The sequence below is a fragment of the Copadichromis virginalis genome, linkage group LG1 (genome assembly GCF_057382275.1).
Source record: "Copadichromis virginalis isolate Kocher_CV1m ecotype Utaka linkage group LG1, C_Virginalis_male_GT1.1, whole genome shotgun sequence".
In the NCBI taxonomy this organism is placed as follows: domain Eukaryota; kingdom Metazoa; phylum Chordata; class Actinopteri; order Cichliformes; family Cichlidae; genus Copadichromis; species Copadichromis virginalis.
The window spans coordinates 15,966,494-15,988,330 of record NC_140618.1 but is presented as its reverse complement, the minus strand read 5'-3'; the positions used below and the strand labels follow the sequence as shown (position 1 = coordinate 15,988,330).

At 40.0% G+C, this 21,837-nt stretch overlaps 2 protein-coding genes across 3 annotated transcripts; one reads left to right on the top strand and one right to left on the bottom strand.

Moving 5' to 3' along the window:
* Nucleotides 1-3,363: 3,363 nt before the first annotated feature.
* On the bottom strand, nt 3,364-13,331 carry rhoua (ras homolog family member Ua). The gene is made up of 4 exons (XM_085452582.1): nt 12,704-13,331; nt 12,234-12,292; nt 9,606-9,794; nt 3,364-8,107 (listed from the first exon to the last, which is right to left on the bottom strand). Exons 1-4 carry the CDS (start codon nt 12,993-12,995, stop codon nt 7,823-7,825), a joined length of 825 nt encoding a protein of 274 aa, XP_085308708.1. The 5' UTR covers nt 12,996-13,331; the 3' UTR covers nt 3,364-7,822.
* Nucleotides 13,332-15,733: 2,402 nt separating this feature from the next.
* Nucleotides 15,734-21,233, top strand: pdcd2 (programmed cell death 2). Of its 2 annotated transcripts, none has more exons than XM_085452574.1 (8): nt 15,734-16,039; nt 16,723-16,831; nt 16,960-17,016; nt 17,410-17,598; nt 18,111-18,275; nt 20,019-20,119; nt 20,197-20,310; nt 20,675-21,233. In XM_085452574.1, exons 1-8 carry the CDS (start codon nt 15,860-15,862, stop codon nt 20,846-20,848), a joined length of 1,089 nt encoding a protein of 362 aa, XP_085308700.1. In that variant the 5' UTR covers nt 15,734-15,859; the 3' UTR covers nt 20,849-21,233. The 2 variants fall into 2 exon arrangements, with proteins under 2 accessions (XP_085308700.1, XP_085308692.1); XM_085452566.1 differs by having other exon boundaries at nt 18,108-18,275.
* Nucleotides 21,234-21,837: the final 604 nt, after the last annotated feature.

Below are 21,837 nucleotides of genomic sequence, written 5' to 3'. Positions count from 1 at the left end.
TTGTTATCAACTTTGCTAGAAATTACATTAAAATAAAAATCATTTACCGCAGCAAGTAAGTTTTAAAGGATTGCTTAATGCAGTCCAGATTATGTCCTGTTTCTTTATTCAGTACAAAAAATGTTATCTTTGAAGATTGCCCTGTCATTACTATTGTCTCCATAATACACAATCCCACTGGATGCTGTGTGAAATGCAACTAAAAACAGAATTCAGTGATTTGCAAATCTCATATACCTATATTGTTTCACAAAAGAATATAGAAAACAAAAACGTTTAAACTGTGACATTTATCATTTCATGTAAATTCTTTTGAATTTGATGACATAAACGCTTAAAACAAAGAAAGCTCAGACAGGGCAATTAAAGGGTTGTAAAAGTAAGTGGTACTAAAAAAAGAGACAAGCCGTAGGAACATTTTGCAACTAATGTTATGCTAACTGGCAGTTGATTGGGTTTATATGATTGGGTCTAAAAAGAGCATGTTGGAGAGGACGAGTATCTCAGAGAAAAAGTGTTCAGTAATCAGAAATCATGGACGCCGTGTCCTCCAGACTAAAGAGAAGAGGGACAGTCCAGCTTGTTATCAAGCCTGCATCTCTGGAGATAGTTTAGTGAGTCTGATTAATGTGGCAGGAGGCATCTCTTATTTCTTAATTTTACATAAAGTTTTCTAATGTATTAAAACTGGATTTTAAAGATCTCTAATTCTCACTCTGTCACTAACTGATCAAATATTTATTAGTGTTTTTCTATCTACTCCTGCCCATCTGTTTTTCCCCTGAACTTCCTGTTCTGTACTTTCTCTTAACACTCTTTAGCACATGCGCGTGCCCACACACACACACACATACATACAGCAGCTGTCAGAACACACATTGATTGGGTTTATAGCTTGTTAGGAAAGTGGAGATCATATTTCAGCTCTGCTCATTAAGAGTCAGCACTGATGTCACTTTGGCTCCTTTTTTGGTTACATAACACACACGCGCGCGCGCATGCACGCACGCACGCACACAGAGAGGGCTATAAAATTATAAAATGAATTGGAGCCAACACTTAAACCATTGACTATACTGGCAGCTTTGTGAACATGTGACTGTAACATTTATTAGCATAAATGCACTCTCATGTGTATTACCGATTTCCATTCTTATTGCTTCTTGTGTGAATATCATCATATTGATAAAACATCTGCCTAATACAGTAACATTAATGCAACTGCAGCATGATCTTATTTTGCACCTTATTAAGTTAACCAGCAGTTTTATACTAATTTCACAGTGTACAATTTTAATCATTTTAAGTCTTTAAAACACCAGCTGGACACAGGATGTGGCTATGAATGGTAAACCAAACAAATCTGAAACTTGAGCAATTCGATAAGACTAATGCAACAAAAACACGGAAAGCTTTGGGAACCTCTGAGAACTGGCATCACCAACACTTTTAAGACCTCATCATGAGGTCAGTGGCTTTATAAAACTAGTGATGTGTCAGCCTTCGTGACATGTGTTTTTAGTCAGTTGTGCATTTTATCATAAGCATAGTTAATGGGGGTATTGTATTACATTTTGACTACGATTGCAGAATTACATAATCATTTGTTACTGCTCCTACGAGGTTCGGTTGGCACATAAAAACCATCAAAACAGAACTGACATGAAATAAGGGAATAACATTATTGCATTTTGGAAAACAGGCTGTAATTTGTGTCAGGAGCTGATCATCCAACAGGACCTGGCACTGCTCGAGTCACAGAGCAGCTGACCTAAGGAGAACAAAGTCGGCCGCCTCTTTATTCACTAACTGTGTTGTCATGTGGAGCAAAGCAGTTTGTATCTCAGTAAGATTTACAATCACTTTCTCCTATACACACACACACAGTCTCCAAGAGCTGAGACAGACCACTAACCAAATGTCACATGACAGCCTTCAAAATAAAGCTCTTGCATAACCGTAAGGGCCTGGAAGCAGAGAGTCTGTTTACAATGATCCAGTCTGAATTTGGATGACTTTCTGTAGGCTTTCTTTGTGTGTGTGTGTATTTGTCTGTATCTGTGTTTGGTCTCTATGCCCTCAGACGTTGCTCACATCTTTCATCTCACTGTCCTGATGTTCATCAGCTGAGCGTAACATCACAAAGCAAGCTGGAACACGACATCAGCAAAAACAACATGAACAAACATGTTAGTAGGCGCTCGTACTTTCTAACAAAGTAGTTGAGGGTCTGCTTATTTAAAAGTTAACTTAGAAAGTTAACTATAAACCTCCTTTTTGACAAAACACACAAATATAAACCACATGTTGTAAACGAACTATTTCATACTTCAGGGGTGTTAAACTCCCTTCAGTTAATGGGCCGTATGAAGCTCAGTTTGATTCCATTAAAAAATTCCATAGCTTAGATTTCCTTTAATGTTAAGAAAGCTTGATATAAAGTTAAAGACACAAAAGATTGACTACACAAGATGCCACCCATCCAGGCAATCAACTCTAGAAATGCTTTTAACTTTCCATGCATTTTCTCACCCATACAAGTGCCCACTAGGAGTAGCAGTGGATTTTATTGAAAAACCCCAAAATATTAATGACTAATGATTAATCAGTGGCAAAGCTATCCAGTGGGCTTGAGTGAATGCACGCTTGACACCACTGGCCTGTTTTCTTGACTGCTTATTTAACTCAGGGTCATAGAGAGGCTGGGATCTAACCCAGCTGGCACAAGGCGAGGGCAGGAGGGTGCCAGTCCATCATTGGGCTAACACAAAGAGACTGACCATCACACACTCTCACCTCCACACACATGTAGACAGTTTGGAATCACCATTTAACCTCAAAAGCATGTATTGGGACTCTGAGAGGAAGCCAAAGAAAGCAATAATAAGTCATGTGCTGTTTTACTTTATGATTCTTAGTCTGTTTACACTGTTGTCAGTTTTATTTCCTGGCCTTGTTAGTTTGCATGTTCCATCCCGCCAAATATCTCAGCCGTGTGGTCCTTCACACATGTTTACAGATAGCCATCAGTCTCCTCAGCATATATACCTGAATTTGTTCTTCTTACCTGCCAGAGTGTGTTGTCTCCTTCAAGCTTTCCAGTATTCCTAAGGTTTTTCATGCCTTTTTGGTGCTCGTAGTTATTTTCTGGACTTCAGGTACTTTCTGTGGAGTTTGGACTTTTGTCAAACTCAAAACCGTTCTGCATTCAAGCAATGGTGCTAAAATGCTGCATGCCCTACTGCCCTCATTTCAAACATGCATGCACCTTAAAATGAAACCTCAGTCTTGTTTACAGCCTGTGGGAGTAGAGTTTATATACACACACATTCTCAGTCTGCCACTAAGCACTCAAACACAACATATTTTTATACCAAATATTCTTTATTTCTCAGGGTATAAAACATCTGTACAAATATATCAAACACAAACCAAAGCCCTCGGTTAAACAGAGAATTGTAGCAGTGTTTTTATATGCAGAGAAAATGAAAACACTGGCGCTTCACACAGGCTCAGTGGACTAGTTTCCTAAGAGAAGCTTTCAGCTGGTGTCTCATGTGAGTGAGCTCAGGTGTCCTCTGGGGGGAATCAACCTCAGTAAAACAATTGAACCTCAAAAATGAGACCTTCTGTTTGGCAATGCTTCTGTTTACACTCACATAACCACGTGGTGCAGTCTTGTGCAATCAGAAATTAGGTCAACATGGGCATTTAGTGCCCAGTTAGGTCTAAATGTGCATGAAGTTGCACATTTAGACCTAAAGTAAACAGAGGATCAGTTCTTGTTGTAGTCTGACTCAAACATTTTCCTATTGGATGACTTTAACTTGCTATCCAATAGCACTACACAAGTTACTTATTGATAAGTGTCCTCAGCAGGGATAATTAGGTCACTCTGGAATCCAGTTCCAGCACCAAATCTACTGCAATAGCTAAACTCAACCACATCTCTGAAAACTCATAGCTCAATAACACCTATAAAACTCCTGACTTTGGACCTGCTCCAAACACAGAACATTTCTGTCTTAGCTTTAGAAGAATACCAGCACACCACATGTCTTCTCTGACTGTCTTTAAACACTGCTCACTTCCCGAGACCGATCTGTTCTACATTGCAATTCCTTACATCCATCATACAGTGCAGGGTGCATGCTGCTGTTGAACACTTGGGGGAAAAGGGGGGAGGGGGCAGCTAAAAGAAGTAAAACTTAATCTATGCTGTTTTCTGGTAGCACAGTCAGTCTTACACGTTAAAAGTTGTATCACATGACAGCAGTTTGAATTGTAATATCCTATTAATCAGTCAGTCATGAACAGAGTGGCATAATTTGCATGCTTTATGGAATCAAATGTTAATGTATAAGGAGGAGAAAAAATCATCAAGGAGGATTTATCCTCAAATCCAACTCAGACCTATGTAAGAATATGTTGATTTAATGTATTTCAGTAGGTATACATTTTTTTTTAAAAAAAGTATATTTACTGAAAGACTGCAGTGAGCAAACATCCTACTTTCCAGAAAATTTAAACTAGGTAAAAGCTGATAAAGGGAAACACAAGCTATGATAAAGACTCTGCATGACCTTTAGCCTACTTTACTGCACCATCAGCCAAGACTGCACACAAACAGCAAGACAAGTAACCTATTATGCCTTTTCCCCTGCAAGAAACAATGCGTTTGCTATCAAGCCTAAAACACCGTGTAACAGTGAAACCATTCAGTCTCCACTGTAACATCTTCAATAGAAAGCTACCAAGCAGCTCTAGTAAAACCCATTCTAAAGCTGATCTGTTTTGCTTTTTCTTATTTTCTGTTATACATCAACTGTTACACTCATGGATGGTCGTATTAAACACAGGCAAATTTTCAAATAATGACATCAGATATCCCTGTGAGCCCAAAGGCTGAGGCTGTTTTTTTACTCTTGGATCTTTATGATGTCACTGAGAGGTGATGACTTTAATATGGTAATTTCTGAGCACAGAAGCTCCACCCACCTGCCAAACTTTTCAGACCTTCTGTTTACAAGAGGAATCCAAAAAAGGTTGAAAGGGCCTAAAAACAGTTTGTTTCAGACAGAAGATGACAGAAGGCCCAGTGCAAGAAACATAAGGATTATTTTGAGCTGTGACTCATGCAAAGCTACTCTAGAGTCCAAGAATAATTATGAAGCTGAAAATGAGCACAAGAGTGTAATTTACTAATTGGCTGAAAATATGCAACTCTGACAGAAAACACTACGTGGATTCCAAACTGTGGATATTTTAATCTAAATAAAAGTCTCATTATTAAAATGAATTGAACTTCCCAGGCACAACATGGCTTACTCTGCTTCACACCAGTAAAGAACCCAATGGCCACAGATGTGATGCGGGGTAGTTCTTTGGGGGAAAATGCTTATTTTTGAGAACTGTACAAGGTTTTCACACCACGCTTAAAAGCCAAAATACCTGTCAGTTACATCTTACATGGGCCTGATATCATTGTAACTTCACACATCCACAGCCTCAGTTATTTTTATGTCACTAACAATACAAGAAGGAAAATATGTCATTAAATCAAATCTTTTAAACAATTTTAAGACCCTGAGCTTTAAACCATTTGCCCAGGCCATCCTTTTTGGTGCCTCATTGGTGGATATGTATGCTGGCTCTTGTATATATCTTTACTCTGTGCTGTTTAGAATCTGGTCTGTGATATGTTTTATGAAGGCCGCAAGCTGAAATGCGTCAGTCAAATAATAAATCTGTTTTTCATAATATAATTATCTTTTTTTTTCTAATAAATTCTGACATTTAACTGGGAAGTTAGATAAAACTTCCAAATTTTGAAATGCAGCTATGACAGTGTTCATGTCTGATCTCTATGAATAATTGTGTTTTATGCTACAAAATGGCATAACAAACATTGTGCTCTTTCCTGTCTGCTGCAGTGACTTTAATACAACGGGCCTTTTTAGACGGAGACACTGAAGAAAAATAAAACAGACCCTGCTGGTCTGTGCTCTCGGTTTAGTAACTATGGTGTACGAAGGAAGGTGTGGCAGCTGAGTGTGTGACAGCCACATGTTTTCCATCTTCACTTTTGTTTTTATTGCTGCTTTACAACACATAAAGCTACATCTATTTGAGAGAGGACAGCCTGCAAGCACTATCACAGAAAACAGTAAACACAGGGTTGGCTATAACAGTGAGGGCAGAAAAACGGATGGTTAACATTGCTAGTAGAAAATTCAAACTTCACAGTCTTAATTGCATTTTTTAAAAAAAAGGTGAAGTCACTTTCTTTTTTTTCTTTTTTTTTGCAAACTTACAGAAACAAGCACATGCAAAGAGCACTGCGTGGGTTTAATTACATTACGTGCTCATAGTTAAGGTTGTTTAAGTGTCTGCAAAGATAAATCAAACCCACATCAAGCAGAACAAATATCTAACATCAATTGGCTTTTATTTGCCTGCCTTGCAGCTTGTGCCTGTAGATGATTTAGATTCGAATGTCTCAGTTTTAAACTGAATTCTTCATTTCCATGTGAAAAGAGCCACTTGAGTACTGCACTGAGCAACGTTCTCGTTTGTGGAACAATGCGATCATGAATTACAAAATGTCCTCCTGCCCGATTAAGGTCAAGCACCAGTCACCAGCACAGTGCAGAGATTTATATTTAACCACGCCACACTGGTACCACTCTATTTTAACAGATTGTTCAGTCTTTCAGTGATAATGGGGGCTAGATGAAGATGATAAAATACCACAGCTACCAGTGGAAACCCAAAGTGGGTCACTGAGTCCTGGATCCAGGTTGTATCTTCTTGACTAAAGATACAACTTGCTATTAGAGAGCAGTGGATATTCAGACATGCTTTTTAACATATTATGATTTTTTCTTCATTATCTGGCTCCTTATTCTTTGAAATCTCACTTTTGATCAAAGCACAAGAAGAAAGACATGATTGGCACCTATCCAAAGCCTAAGCCTCACCGAACCTTTTTCTGTCAGGACACGCTGAAAACTATGCTTAATTTCATGCCAGATCTAACAGCATAATTGTCCAGATCAGCACTATAATAAAAGGGGAAAACCTGATCCAGGTTATAGACTAAACATGTGTGTCACCAGGAAATACTTAACAGTTTAATAAAGTTTTTTTTTTCATTATGAATAACAATGGCCCCAGTTATAAAAAGCAGCTCTAAAATTAACTGAGGGTTGGACTTGTTCTGACTATAATTATAGCCACTGATCATTGTCTGGGTCAGAAACTCCAAAATGACAACGTTTGGTCTGGTCCGGTCTATTTCAGTTAGCAGTTCTTTCTAATCATGGGCATCTGAAACCAGACTAAATTTAGAAGCAATTTAAAAAAAGGACCAGGAATTGGACGCACAGTTTTTAAGCCACCAATAATAACAATTATATTCTGAAGACAGTCCAGTTCCCCTCCAGGGTTCGTAACCAGGCTGCATAAATCCATTATAGGTTGGATCTAACTCCAGAGAAAACACAGTTCCAAGTTCCTGTTCAAATCTGTACCAGTCTAATCCTGAACAATATTATCACATCTTCTGCTAGTCCCACAATAGAACTGGTTCATGCCAGTTTAATTCCAGGAGACACAGCACCACCTTCTCCTGCAGGGAGGCTCAGTAGTAAATCTCATCCAGAATCCAGAATGGGGGCTAAAAACAAAATATTTTACATCTGTGACACTTCCCAGCCGCAGTCCAGGAGAGGTCCTGTATCCGTCTCCTTTTAAAGAGAAAACCACCTTTCTGTGCTTGTCAACTAAAACCCAGCTGAATCAGACAAGAATAAAGTCTCCTCTAAGCCACACAACAGTACCTTCTCCACCACGACTTTGACAGACTTTTCATCTTGTCCGGTGTCTGTCTTTGCTTTTTTCTGCGTTTCTTTTTCCCCCTTTGGTGCTTATGGGAGCTGTAGTTCTGCAGGCTGGCCAATATGGCTGTGTCAAACACTTCCTTGAGATTTTTTTGGGTCAGCGAAGAGCACTCTAAGTAGGCCACTGCTCCAATCTCCATCGCACAGTCCTGGGCATCCACTGGGTCCACGGGTCTTTCACGGTACTTCGCCAGATCAATGAGGACCTAAAGAAAATTACAAAAATATGAAATAAATATACTTACTAGTTTAAGCAAATAGCATCACATCACCCCAATACTATTTGTCTTAGAATTGCTTTTTACATTTTAATTGAGCCTTTTAAGGTATATCTGGATCTGACTTTAAGTTATATCTCTTTCCCCCTTGGATGCCTATTAGAGTCAAATCTCATCTTTATGGGGGAAAGACATACAGCATAAAAGTAGATCCAGGTGTGGCCCTTGTGGCTGTTTTAAAGTCAAGAGGGTGACTGCATGTTTACATGAGCACCGGCCTGAGGAGATCCTTCTCACAGAGTTAGTTATTGTTTTCCCTTTTCGGTCCTCTTAATCTGTATTGCCTGCTTTTAGTCTTCCTTTTTATAATTTTTTACATTTTTTGCCTGTTTTGTATGTTTTTCGTCTAAGCTCTTGTTTGTCTCTTTTTCTTAAATGAATTAGTCTTGTGTTTTTTCCAATTGCTACTTGCTGGAAATGGACTGACATTTGTACTGATCATTCAAAGTGCTTTAGACTACAACAGATATATATATATACCCAGCATCATCGAAAAACGTGTAAGCAAAAACGTGAAATCTACGACGGTCAAAACATGAAGTGGACATGAAAATGGACACGGTGGACCAGCATGTTTATTACACGCTTTGATATCAGATTGCATCTTCATACTTTCATTAAGGGTAAATTGCATCCATGGTCAATTTTAGAATTGCCAGTTAAACTCACATATCTTTTTACTGTGGGACGAAGCCAGAAAGATTAGAATCTGACAACACTGATGTATAGCAGGAACACATTTGCAGGAACCTGCTTGCTGTAAAGTGACAGTACTGACCTCAGCACACAATCAGTTGAGGAGACAGGAAAGATGCATCTGTACAGGCTTTAGCGTTTTTATGCACTGGGTAAGTTGCACAAAAAGGTTTTATAATCCAAACAGCTACAGCCCCTGAGTATACATGCATGTGCTTTTTCCTACAAACACATTATGCAATGCCAAAATTGCATTTGGTCATAATGTCGAAAGTTGCAACATTACCAACTTGTGACATTGCGACAACTCTTCTCTGTGGTCACAAAAAAACATCCAGACAGCACGGAGACTTGGACATTTACGAGGCTCCAGTTTGTGGTGCTGCTGAACGATGCTGTGTTTCTAATATTTACTCTACCCTGACTGATTTAAATGGAGCAGACAAAATGTATAAACCTCGACAGTGGTATAACTAAGGCTGCCAAAATGACCATAAAGGTGAATAAATATTTCTCTACAAGAGAATCAACACCAGCTGAACGTCATAACCTTCAAAATGTTACAGTTTAATTCTAGATTCACAACCAAGCTGTGCAATAACTATAATAACGCTTCCATTTAGTTTGTGCATGGTGTCATTGGTTTACACAATGATAAGAATGATAAGAGAGAGAAACAGGCAATAGAATTACATAAATTGTGATTTATGTACAGAATAAAAATCAACACCTTGACATCCTCTCTGAGATCACACTGCGTCCCGACAAGAACCAGCGGCGCAAAGGGGGCGTGTTTCCGAATCTCTGGTACCCACTTCTCAGGAACGTTCTGAAATGAGGCAGGGCTGACGACGCTGAAGCACAGCAGGAACACATCTGCACTGGTGTAACACAGAGGGCGCAGCTTGTCGAACTCATCCTGGAAAGGTTGTGAGAGACCGAGAGTGTTCACACAGAGATACTGTGATTCATCACTGCCTACCTCTGCTTCAAGGCAGTGGTTCTTAAACTAAAGGACGGGCCCCACTGCAGGTGGGATGATGAGGACTAGGAGTAACACAATGTTCAATTAATGTGATTTTGGTTTTAATATATAGCATACTTAAGCTATCATGCTAACCTTTAGTTTATTAAAGTTCACCTCAGATCCCATTTTACTGTTCATGATAGATAATAATTGGTAGAAGAGTGTGAACTTTATTTCTGCTTCTGGGGTGAAGCCTATCAGAAAAAGTTTGAGAAGCACATTTTATCAAAACCTAAAAATTGTCTTTCTGTTTTTCCTTGATCTCCAACTTTATCTTTCCTCTCTCATTCAATGTCCCACTGTTTTTGAGGGCAGCTGATCATTGTAGTGATAATCTACCATATTATCCCAGCAGTGCACTTTTCTCTGGAAGTGCAGGTTTAACTTTTGTTTCTTGCCATTTGCTATAGAACCAGGGTGATTGTACAACTGATGATGCTACATGTCATTAATGTTTGTCTTCTCTCTCCCAGAGTTTGTATTTTCTGCTGTTTTTTGTTTGTCTGTTCCTCCTTTCTCCTTACTCTTCTCTTTCCCCTCATTCTTTATCTGGTTGTACCAGAAGGCTACCACTTTCACTGGCTACTAATCAGATCTAGGTTGCATTTTAAAATTTTTGTTTTAACCTTTAGAGCACTACATGGACAGGCCCCTCCCTATATTGCTGATTTGATTCACATATACACCTCTCTCGTAACCTCCGGGGGACCATGGTGTTCCCCCACACTCGTTTCAGAGCTTGAGGGGACTGACCTTTCCTTGCATCCAGACTGTGGAATGCACTTCCTATATTTCTACAGCGTTCAGACTCTGTGGAGACCTTCAAAAAGCAGCTAAGGACATTTTTATTTCAAAAAGCTTTTAATTAGACCAGGGCTTTTATGATGTATTTGTGATTGTATTGAGTTTTTGTTACCTCTCTTGTGAAACACTTTGTGACATATGTCTGTGAAAAGTGCTATATAAATAAACTTTTACTTACTGATTTACTTTACTGTTTCTCTTCCTGCTAAAAATAAGTTCTTTCTCCCCATTGTCACCAAATCCTTTCTCATAGGGCATCAGCTGATGGTTGCAGTTTCCAGATACTACAAACTGTCTTACATATAAATACAGCTGAAGTGAGCTGAAAAATGGTGATTATAATGTTTTTTACATGTTACATGTCAAGGTTATTACAGCTAACTAAAATGAAACTTAAAAACTAAAACTAGATGTGAAACTAAAATAAAAATAAAAACTAGAACCAAATGAAATGATTTTGTAAACTTAAACTAACAAAAATAAAATAAAAACATAGAGGAAATGTCCATTTTTAGTTTTAATGTTTGAGTATTTGTTACTTTGGATCAAATAAATGTATTACAACTTGCCTGATGAGTCACTGATAGACTTGTTTTTTTGAGACTCTATTTACAAGACTGTGAGCTGACTGTGAGTTAAAATGTTTTGGGGGTTTTTGTTATACCTATAGTAATTTTCCTAAATCTTGCCTCTGATTATTATTATTATGCCCTCAAAAATAATGCTTAAAAAACTAACACTGAAACTAATAAAACATAAATTAAAACTAAACATTTTTGAACAATAAAAACTAAACTGAAATAAGAAAATCCACTCTGGAAACTTACTGAAACTAAACTGAATTAAAAACAAAAAGTCAAAATGAAGTAAAAATAAAAACTCATTAGAAAAAAAAAGACTATAATAACTCTGGTGCATGATTATGTGATTATACTGCATGTGTGGTGATTTTGTTTTACCATATTTGTTTTATCTCTATCGGCATATACCCTCTGTTTGATGTTTAACCAGTTGTAGCTTATCACAGTGTTCTACATCTTCCACTATCTTCAAACAAACATCTACTCCTTCGCAAATGTAGACAGAATTACATCACTTCCTGTGTGCCAGAGAGTTATTCCAAGGAAAGACCTAGAGATACACAAAACACTGATTTATCTTTAGTCTGTGAGTAATCCTAATCTATGTTCCTGTCATCTATGAAACATCCCTGCAATGTAGAACCTAATGAACTTCATGTTTTAACCTGTTTACATGTTATCCCACTGACTAGGGCTAGGACGTGCATTGTCCTGTTTCAATGCAGCCTCTTTAGCACGTCTTACCCCTCTTCCCTCCCATTTCCTTTGTAGCTCAGGCAAAAAAAAAAAGGCATTTGTCTTACTGGATGCTACTCAGACAGGCAAGAAAGTAAGAAAGAATGATTTCCTTGGGAGAGGCATTGTGTCCAACATGAATTTAAAAAAAGAACAACAGGAAACACTGCCCTCTGAGTGTCTAGTGTTAGTTTGTACAGAGGTCACTGACCTGTCCAGCTGTGTCACAGAGTTGTAGTTTAACTGGCTGCCCGTCCACTGATACCACCGCTACATGCACACACACACACACACACACACACACACACACACACACACACGCACACACACACACACACACACACACACACACATCATCTTGAGGTTAGTATCACCAATGTAAAGTTTACTGTTGTAATAAAATGACAAACTTTGACTTTGATGACAAAACAAACTGGCAAAAAAGTCAGTATGATAAAAAAAATTAAAAGAATATGAATTAAAATATTTAATATATTAAATAAGTCAAGTAAACACATAAATCAATCCCTTGAGACAGCATCTAGTAGGCAAAACTGTGGCTGTGTGAAATAGGATCATTAAAGCCAAAGATATCATTTCTAACACTTGATGAACTGAAACTTAGATCATTGGATTTATTGGATCCTATGAACCATGTCATGAGTTTCTCCTATTTTTTACCTGAGAAGTTGTCAAACGCAGTCGGGACGTACTCGGTTGGATAGCCGTTGGTGGTGTAGCTGACCACCAGGCTGGTTTTCCCCACAGCCCCGTCCCCGACCAGGACGCACTTCACCCGCTTCTCTGCTGCTCCGGCTCCCGCTGACCCTGCCGCGGATCGCCGCGTCCTGCCCGAGCCTCTGTCCCGGCTCCGGACCCTCCGCGGGGGCACAGGTGGAGCAGGGGACACCGGTGCCGGCTTGTAGCAGCCATCGCCCCGCTGGGGCATCTGGCACGGAGAGGAGGGTGACATGGAGCCCGAGGAGACCCGGGCGGGAGGTTCAGTCCTGTTGAGGGCCAGTTTTCACTCCGTCCATTCTTCCGTTAACGTCCGCCACAGTTTGTCAACTGACTTTATGTGGTAGCCGAAGCCCTCTTCCTTTTAGTTACCATGGTTAAATCACCAAGGTTGGACCCGAGGCTCACCCAACACAGCCCCTTTAAGCGTCATGATTTATTAAATTATTAATGAGAGTCCGATTCTAAGAGCGGAGGATGAATTAACGTTGGCCGCTGGTCTGAGTCTATGTCCGTCCAGACGTCCAACGGACAGACCCGCCGCTAACTCCCCTTCAGTGACATCACGGTGCCTGTGTGTGTGTGTGTGTGTGTGTGTGTGTGTGTGTGTGTGTGTGTGTGTGTGTGTGTGTGTGTGTGTGTGCTTGGATTACAGGTGTTGTGGGGACACATAGCGGTTGCACGCACTCACACTGTATGGACTTGCAACTCTTCGGAGGACAAACTCTTCGGATGTCTTACAAATCCATTAAGGTTTAGATTGATGTTGGTGTTAACTAAGTAAAAAAAGTAGTAGACGATGGTTTCATAGACTGAAATTTGATCTATTTTTTCCCTCTTTTTTTCCCTGTTGCTTTTGTTTTCTTTCTTTTGAAAATGCTCTGCTGCTTTCATCAAGCATTATAGTGGCGTTTTCCTTGTATGAAATATCAGCATTATAGTCTAACATCTTTATTTTCATTTTTTGAAATGAAAACCATGGTATGTGGTTTTCTCTTCTTTTTGTCTATTCTGGAGTACTTACTGCAAATCGCATACCACATCTTATCACACCACAGCAAAGCTGGTTTACTGGTAGCCTATTATGTACTTTACTACTGGAACTTAAAAACAAACTGAAGTCAAACATAGAGGAACAAAAGATCCCCAGTTCACAGAGACACAAATGCCTTGTGGTTTGCATACATATATATATATATATATATATATATATATATATATATACACACACATGGATACACAGTATATGAGGGGGGAAAAGTTTTGTCCAATTGTAATGAGTTGAAAGTCAATATTTGGTGTGACCACCTCTATTCTTCAACACAGTCTGAACTCTCATAGCCAGCTTTCTTGTGATTTCTTTAAGTGGTCTTCAAGAATAGTTCTATAGGCTTCTTGTAGGACATTCAAAGTTCTTTTTTGGACATTGGCTGCCTTTTGTTCCATTTTCTGTCAAGACGATCAAGTGATGCTGAACCCTCCCTTATTTACACCAAGTCTAAGCTGATGGGGGCTTCCCACGATGTACTGAGCATTTCTTTTTCACTCATCTCTTTTCACTTTCTGTGTATTGATACACCACTTTGCATTTAATCATTACTTATAATTAATATCTGGCTCATTTCCACAGTGTGTCTTTTGTCCTGTCCCCTTCCTCTCACCCCCAAACGGTTGCCCCTCCCTGAGCCTGGTTTTGCTGGATGTTTCTTTGTCTTAAAAGGGAGTTTTTCCTTCCCACTGTCACCAAGTTCTTGTCTATAGAGGGTCATCTGATTTTTGTTGTTTCCTTCTGTATTATTGTAAGGTCTTCACCTTAAAATAGTTATAAAGCACCATGGGATGACTGTTGCAATTTGGCACTATATAAAATTTAACTGAACTGAATGATCCCACACTTCTTCAGTAATGTTAGGGTCCAGGTTCTGGGGAGACTATTGTGTGTTTTTCTATCCAGGTATGCATATGCTGCATTTTTAGTGGGATCATTACTATGCTAAAAAAAAAGAAAAGAACTGTAGCTGCTACCAATCAGATGCTTTTCAAAACTGATGGTGCTTTTCTGCGTTCATAATTTCATCAATTTTGACAAGATCCCAACACCAAGGCTGAAATGCAGCTGTAAAACATAACAGTACCTCCACTGTGTTTTACAGTTGGCTGTAGACATTCAACTCTCTTGAACTCCTCCATTGATGATGATTCATCACTCCATCAGATCCGCTGCTACTGATTTTGAGTCCAGTTCTTGTGTAATTATTAATACCTCTGCCTTAACCCCCCCTTATTTCCCCTTCTTAAGAATGAGAATGAATGAATGAGGCATTAGTGAACAGTGCGTGGATGAAGGGCCAGACACAACATTGATTCATCCCTTGTATTCTGTTGTTTTTATGCTTGCCTGACTCATAGGGAAGTGTTAAGTAGCTTAACAAAAACTTTGAAAGACCCCCAGAAAACCCAGAGAACTGTGTCTTAAGAACATGGATGGGATTTTTTTTCTTTTTTCCCCCCCCTCTGCCTCTTGCTTTATTAGCCTTACTTATTAGCCTTGCTATTCCAGCCTTATGACAGCTGAAATAGCCTCCTAGCATAGTCCCTCCAATTCCAATTTAAAGCAAAATATAAATATTGAGGGGAGCCTCGGGAAAGAAAAATAGAGCTATATCACGTTATAACGTGAAAAGTACAATATAAATATTATAATGTACGAACGTTATAATTATGTATATTGTAATAACGTGAAATTATATTATTCAAACGTGACTTTTTGTAAAACTTTTTAGACTACAGGTGTGACATTTGCGCCATCTGGTGGACACAACAAAATACAACTAAAGTTAAACTTATTAAAACATATTAAAACTCTACTTGTAGAATAGCAGTCAAACGTGTTAATTCAAGCCACCAAGCACTATCATATATTTATGAGTATTTACCAACAGAGTGACAGTTTCGAGGCCCACGGAACAAAAGTCTGGGCTGTGTTTCCTCACGGACGAGTTTCAGAACTGTAGCAGCATGTGTTTTGGTTGTGAGATGTAGAAGACGCTCCGTTAGTAAGGGTTAGAGTCTGTTCGTTAAATATTCTGTAATACCAGTATGTCCTCGGCGGAGGTAGTTCTGGGTTTCCTGGAGGATGCGGAGCCGTGGCGGCTTCGGTCTCCTCAGTTCCCGAGTAAAGTCGGAGGGAAGCCGGCGTGGCTCAGCCAGAGAGGCCTGCCCTCTCTGCCCGGACTGGAGTGTGAGATATGCCGTCTGCCTATGGTTTTCCTGCTGCAGGTGAATCTCCAGGAGCCATGTTATCCTACTTCATAAAAATATTTACTTCACTGTACTGTACTGTGGTATAGAGAGATGTGCTGACAGTATAATATAAAGACTGAAATAACTTTTAGACTACAGTTTTGGTGTCCTGTATAAAGAGTTAAACAGTAAACTTAAAGAAGTCCAGACGCTTTTCTTTGCAAGCTCCTTTGACTACGATGACCTGGATGACTGAGAACCTTCACAGACAAACAGTAAACATATTAACACAACATTTTTAGCAGCATAAACACAAAGAAAGGAAAGTGGCACACATGTCAAACATTTGTATTTTATAAGCCTCCTAAAAAGGTACATACTGAAATATATCCTTAATAAATTAGAATCCCCCAAAATATATTTAATTGCATGGTTTAGGTACTAGACCTTCATTAGCCGGCTGGTTATTGATATATATTCTGATATAAGAATCTGAACATATTACCCAGGTGGTGTACAATGTGTGAGTATTTTTCAACTTTAATTAAGTACTTTTTACAAGCCTGATCTCTCTCACACACACACACACACACACACCCACCCTATACCTAAGTGCACACATACTCAAATCTGGGTCAACTCCAATTTAACTTCTGCATCCCACCTCAGCCTTATTCACTATAAATAAATAAATACTAGATTTACCTGACTTGTTGCAGGTGTATGCACCAATATCCGGTCAGGACAGAAGTTTTCACCGAACGCTCTTTCTCTTCTGCTGCAAAACTCCAGAGTGCTACACGCGAAATGACAGCCGCTGCATGAAAGGTAGTTCTTCACTGTTTGATGTCTGTCACTTCCCAGGGGTGATGTTGTGAGTTGTTGTCTGATTCTACTAATTTTTCTCAATAGATTTTGCAGTATTTCTTAAAAAGCTGTGTTTTCCTTCATGCCAGTTTTCAGAAACCAGTTACAGAGGAGGAACGAGTTCTACCCCTATGACCCTCCAGCAGGTTTGTGAATTTTTGCTGCCTAACTCTTAATGAAGTATTCAAGATTCAATTTCTGAGTATTTGTAGAAGAATATGGTGGTGGTAGCATCATACTCTGGGACTGTTTTGTTGTTAGTAGTGCTGGTGGTTCCACAAAGTGGATGAAATAATGAAGGAATGGAATACCAGTTTAACCACTTTGTCACACTTGGATGTTCCTTCCAGCTACCAAAAGTTTCTGGTTGAGGTGCAATTTGCTAAAGAACATTTAACAAAATATACAGAGTGTGTATGTATATATTTGAACCTTATACTATACTTTTCACCCTGTGTGGAGTATAAAAATGTGTATGTATGTGAACCTTTGACCAAAACTGTATATCAACAAATATAAAATTATCATCTTCCCTTTAGAGGATGAACCACCCTGTGATGCTGAGGAGGGCCAGAGTGTGTTGCCCGTTTCGGGAGTTAAACTGTGTTGGGTGTGCGGATGCCCCGGTAACAAAGCCTGCTCTCGGTGCCACACTGTGACCTACTGTGGAAAACACCACCAGACCCTCCACTGGAAACAATCTCACAAGAAGGAGTGTTGCAGCCAAGGTGTGTGTGGGGGATATTTACTGGAGCTGCAAAAATCGTAATCACATTTTTTCAGTGTTGAGTTTAATGATTGTGTTCATTAAACCTTCCAAAGAAGAAATCTGGTTCTGAAATTTTAATAGATGAATACATAAAATGAATTTAGAGTAAAAAAAAAAAATGAAAGGAGTGAATTTGGATTTTTATAAAGAGGCAAAAGTAAAGAAAGGTGATGAGTTCAAAATCATAAAACAGCACAATAAACCTTTTATTAATTGATGGAAGCTAAGGTTGTAATTGAAAATAATATTTGAGTAATTTCACAGCCCTCGGTACATTTAGATTAATTGGTGATTGTAAAATGGGTGTTAGCCCTTTAGTGGGCAGCCGATCTGATCCAGAGTGTATCTATATTTAGAAAAGCGATGGATAAAAAGAGAAGTGGTCCATAATCCTTTTCCCTGAGTTAAGAGAATTATGACCGTCATTTCTCATCACTAGAAAGACTAAACTTGTCCGTCTCTGTCTAGAAGGGTCTCCTGTTACACCCTCCCCGCTCCTCTTTCCTGAGACTGAGCTGGTCACTGAGCCAGAGGAGGAGGAGAAAGATGTCAAAGAGGCTGAAGGAGAACAAGAAGAAGAGGACGGTGGAGGGATCATTACTCAGAGGAGTGTGGATTGTCCCGCCTTGGCAGAATGTAAGGTTAAAGGTTAAAGTTTTTCTCAGTTTTCAATTGAAAAGTGAACTTTTATGTAGAAAAGTCCAGTCTTAGTGATGTATACAGTGGGGCAAAAAAGTATTTAGTCAGCCACCGATTGTGCAAATTCCCCCACCTAAAATGATGACAGAGGTCAGTAATTTGCACCAGAGGTACACTTCAACTGTGAGAGACAGAATGTGAAAAAAAAATCCATGAATCCACATGGTAGGATTTGTAAAGAATTTATTCGTAAATCAGGGTGGAAAATAAGTATTTGGTCAATAACAAAAATACAACTCAATACTTTGTAACATAACCTTTGTTGGCAATAACAGAGGTCAAACGTTTACTATAGGTCTTTACCAGGTTTGCACACACAGTAGCTGGTATTTTGGCCCATTCCTCCATGCAGATCTTCTCGAGAGCAGTGATGTTTTGGGGCTGTCGCCGTGCAACACGGACTTTCAACTCCCGCCACAGATTTTCTATGGGGTTGAGGTCTGGAGACTGGCTAGGCCACTCCAGGACTTTCAAATGCTTCTTACGGAGCCACTCCTTTGTTGCCCGGGCGGTGTGTTTTGGATCATTGTCATGTTGGAAGACCCAGCCTCGTTTCATCTTCAAAGTTCTCACTGATGGAAGGAGGTTTTGGCTCAAAATCTCACGATACATGGCCCCATTCATTCTGTCCTTAACACGGATCAGTCGTCCTGTCTCCTTGGCAGAAAAACGGCCCCATAGCATGATGTTTCCACCCCCATGCTTCACAGTAGGTATGGTGTTCTTGGGATGCAACTCAGTATTCTTCTTCCTCCAAACACGACGAGTTGAGTTTATACCAAAAAGTTCTACTTTGGTTTCATCTGACCACATGACATTCTCCCAATCCTCTGCTGTATCATCCATGTGCTCTCTGGCAAACTTCAGACGGGCCTGGACATGCACTGGCTTCAGCAGCGGAACACGTCTGGCACTGCGGGATTTGATTCCCTGCCGTTGTAGTGTGTTACTGATGGTGACCTTTGTTACTTTGGTCCCAGCTCTCTGCAGGTCATTCACCAGGTCCCCCCGTGTGGTTCTGGGATCTTTGCTCACCGTTCTCATGATCATTTTGACCCCACGGGATGAGATCTTGCGTGGAGCCCCAGATCGAGGGAGATTATCAGTGGTCTTGTATGTCTTCCATTTTCTGATGATTGCTCCCACAGTTGATTTTTTCACACCAAGCTGCTTGCCTATTGTAGATTCACTCTTCCCAGTCTGGTGCAGGTCTACAATACTTTTCCTGGTGTCCTTCGAAAGCTCTTTGGTCTTGGCCATGGCGGAGTTTGGAGTCTGACTGTTTGAGGCTGTGGACAGGTGTCTTTTATACAGATGATGAGTTCAAACAGGTGCCATTCATACAGGTAACGAGTGGGGGACAGAAAAGCTTCTTACAGAAGACGTTACAGGTCTGTGAGAGCCAGAGATTTTCCTTGTTTGAGGTGACCAAATACTTATTTTCCACCCTGATTTACGAATAAATTCTTTACAAATCCTACCATGTGGATTCATGGATTTTTTTCTCACATTCTGTCTCTCACAGTTGAAGTGTACCTCTGGTGCAAATTACTGACCTCTGTCATCATTTTAAGTGGGGGAACTTGCACAATCGGTGGCTGACTAAATACTTTTTTGCCCCACTGTATATTTATTTCATTATAATTTATAACCAATCCTGACCCTTCTGTTCTCTATCAGCCCTGGCAGAGAGCGACCTGGACGAGATGGCAATGCACGAGACTGAAGACAGTAAAGTGTTCCAGAGGTTTAAGAAGAAGATCGCACCTGAACCTCACCAGGTAGAAAATAGAAGAGCTGAAAAGATCCAGACGGTTGTTTTCTTCTGTCCATATCTCACAGTGTTTGTCATTTCTAGGTGATACGTTACAGTCGAGGGGGCTCTCCCTTGTGGGTCTCCTCTCAGCACATCCCTTCAGATGAGGATATCCCACCATGCACCTGTGGTGCCAAGAGGACGTTTGAGTTCCAGGTAATCGACCTGCTGATCTGTTGAAGACCTGCTCGGGTCTTTAGGGGCAGGGATAGCTCAGTAGGTAAAGTGGTCGCCCCATGATCGGAAGGTCGGCGGTTCGAATCCACTTAACGGCTACCCTGAGGTACCCCTGAGCAAGGTACCGTCCCTACACACTGCTCCCCGGGCGCCTGCTTAGTGGGCTGCCCACTGCTTCACTGAGTGAATGGGTCAAATGCAGAGAAAAACAAGTAATTTCCCCATGGGGATCAATAAAGTATCCATTATTATTATTATAATTATTATTATTATTATTATTAATCTTTCGCTAATGGTTGATTTATTCACAAGTTTGTGCTGTTGCTATCCTGTGTGTGTGTAGGTGATGCCGCAGCTGTTAAACAGTCTAAGCGTGGACTCGACTGGAGCTAGCATTGACTGGGGGACTGCGGCTGTCTACACGTGCTCTGCCAGCTGTGAACGCAGCGACCAGTACTGCCCCGAGTTCATCTGGAAGCAGGACTTCAGCTCAGATCAACACACGCAGACTGAATGAAGATGATGGGCGTCCCTTGTTTCATGCATAGCAGGAAAAGCACAGGTGGTGCTGATTTCATTAATATGTTTAGGCGACTCCGCTTCAGTGTGTTCGTTCACCCACGTGGCTTGGTGGGACACCTGATGTTGACATATCCAAATGTTTCACCTGAACTTGTCATTCAGTCAAAAAGCTGTGTGGTGCTGCAGGTAAGAGCTGACTACTTATGCTGACTGAGCTAATCACATGGGAGTAATGCTGCCTCTCCCTGTTAAATGGACTGGAGATTTAACTAATCATAAACTTTGTGCAAACATAAACATCAGTGTAAAATGCCATCTCCAAATGTATAAACGACGTGTGTGCAAAAAGACGTGTGTTGCATCATTAAAAACAAATTTAGCAAAACAATGTTTAAAGAAACATCTGGATTTTTCCACTAATCACCTCACAGCGGCTCACCAGCGTCCACCCACACAGTTTAATAACCACAGCAATAAGTCACCAATTGAGACAAATTCTGACATTTACCAGCAAGACTCACCTCAAGTTACTGACTACGTCTTTCAAACTCTATTCATAGTTCAGGTTAAGTATCTTAGCCAGAACATTTAAGTAATTAAAATGTATTCAGATACAGAAAACCGAATGTTTTAATGAACGAGTCTGATAAAGGGCTGCACAGGAAAAACACATCAAATACTTGATACCAGCTACAGTATGCTATGATGCATGCTCCTTTACTGCTATATAATATGAAACAAGGATGAAGCCACTGCCAAACCTGTTTACAGCTGTGGATTTAACCTAAAATTAGTACCATATTATCCTAGTAAGAGCTCTTCCCTCTCAAACTGCTGGCTCATTTGTGGTTCCTAGAATTTCCAAAAGTAAAATGGGAGGCAGAGCCTTCAGTTATCAGACACCTCTGTGGAACCAGCTCCCAGGTTGGGAATCAGGAAACCCTCTCTAGAATTAAAACTTTTAAAGTTTACAATTATGGCTGA

Coding starts and splice junctions, on each gene's coding strand:
- rhoua (XM_085452582.1), bottom strand. CDS start 12,995: ATGTCACCCTCCTCTCCGTGCCAGATGCCCCAGCGGGGCGATGGCTGC. Junction 12,293..12,703: donor TGCGTTTGACAACTTCTCAG/GTAAAAAATAGG, acceptor GTGTGCATGTAG/CGGTGGTATCAGTGGACGGG. Junction 8,108..9,605: donor ATCTCAGAGAGGATGTCAAG/GTGTTGATTTTT, acceptor AATTTTCTTTAG/GTCCTCATTGATCTGGCGAA.
- pdcd2 (XM_085452566.1), top strand. CDS start 15,860: ATGTCCTCGGCGGAGGTAGTTCTGGGTTTCCTGGAGGATGCGGAGCCG. Junction 17,017..17,409: donor CCCCTATGACCCTCCAGCAG/GTTTGTGAATTT, acceptor TCTTCCCTTTAG/AGGATGAACCACCCTGTGAT. Junction 18,276..20,018: donor TTGTCCCGCCTTGGCAGAAT/GTAAGGTTAAAG, acceptor GTTCTCTATCAG/CCCTGGCAGAGAGCGACCTG.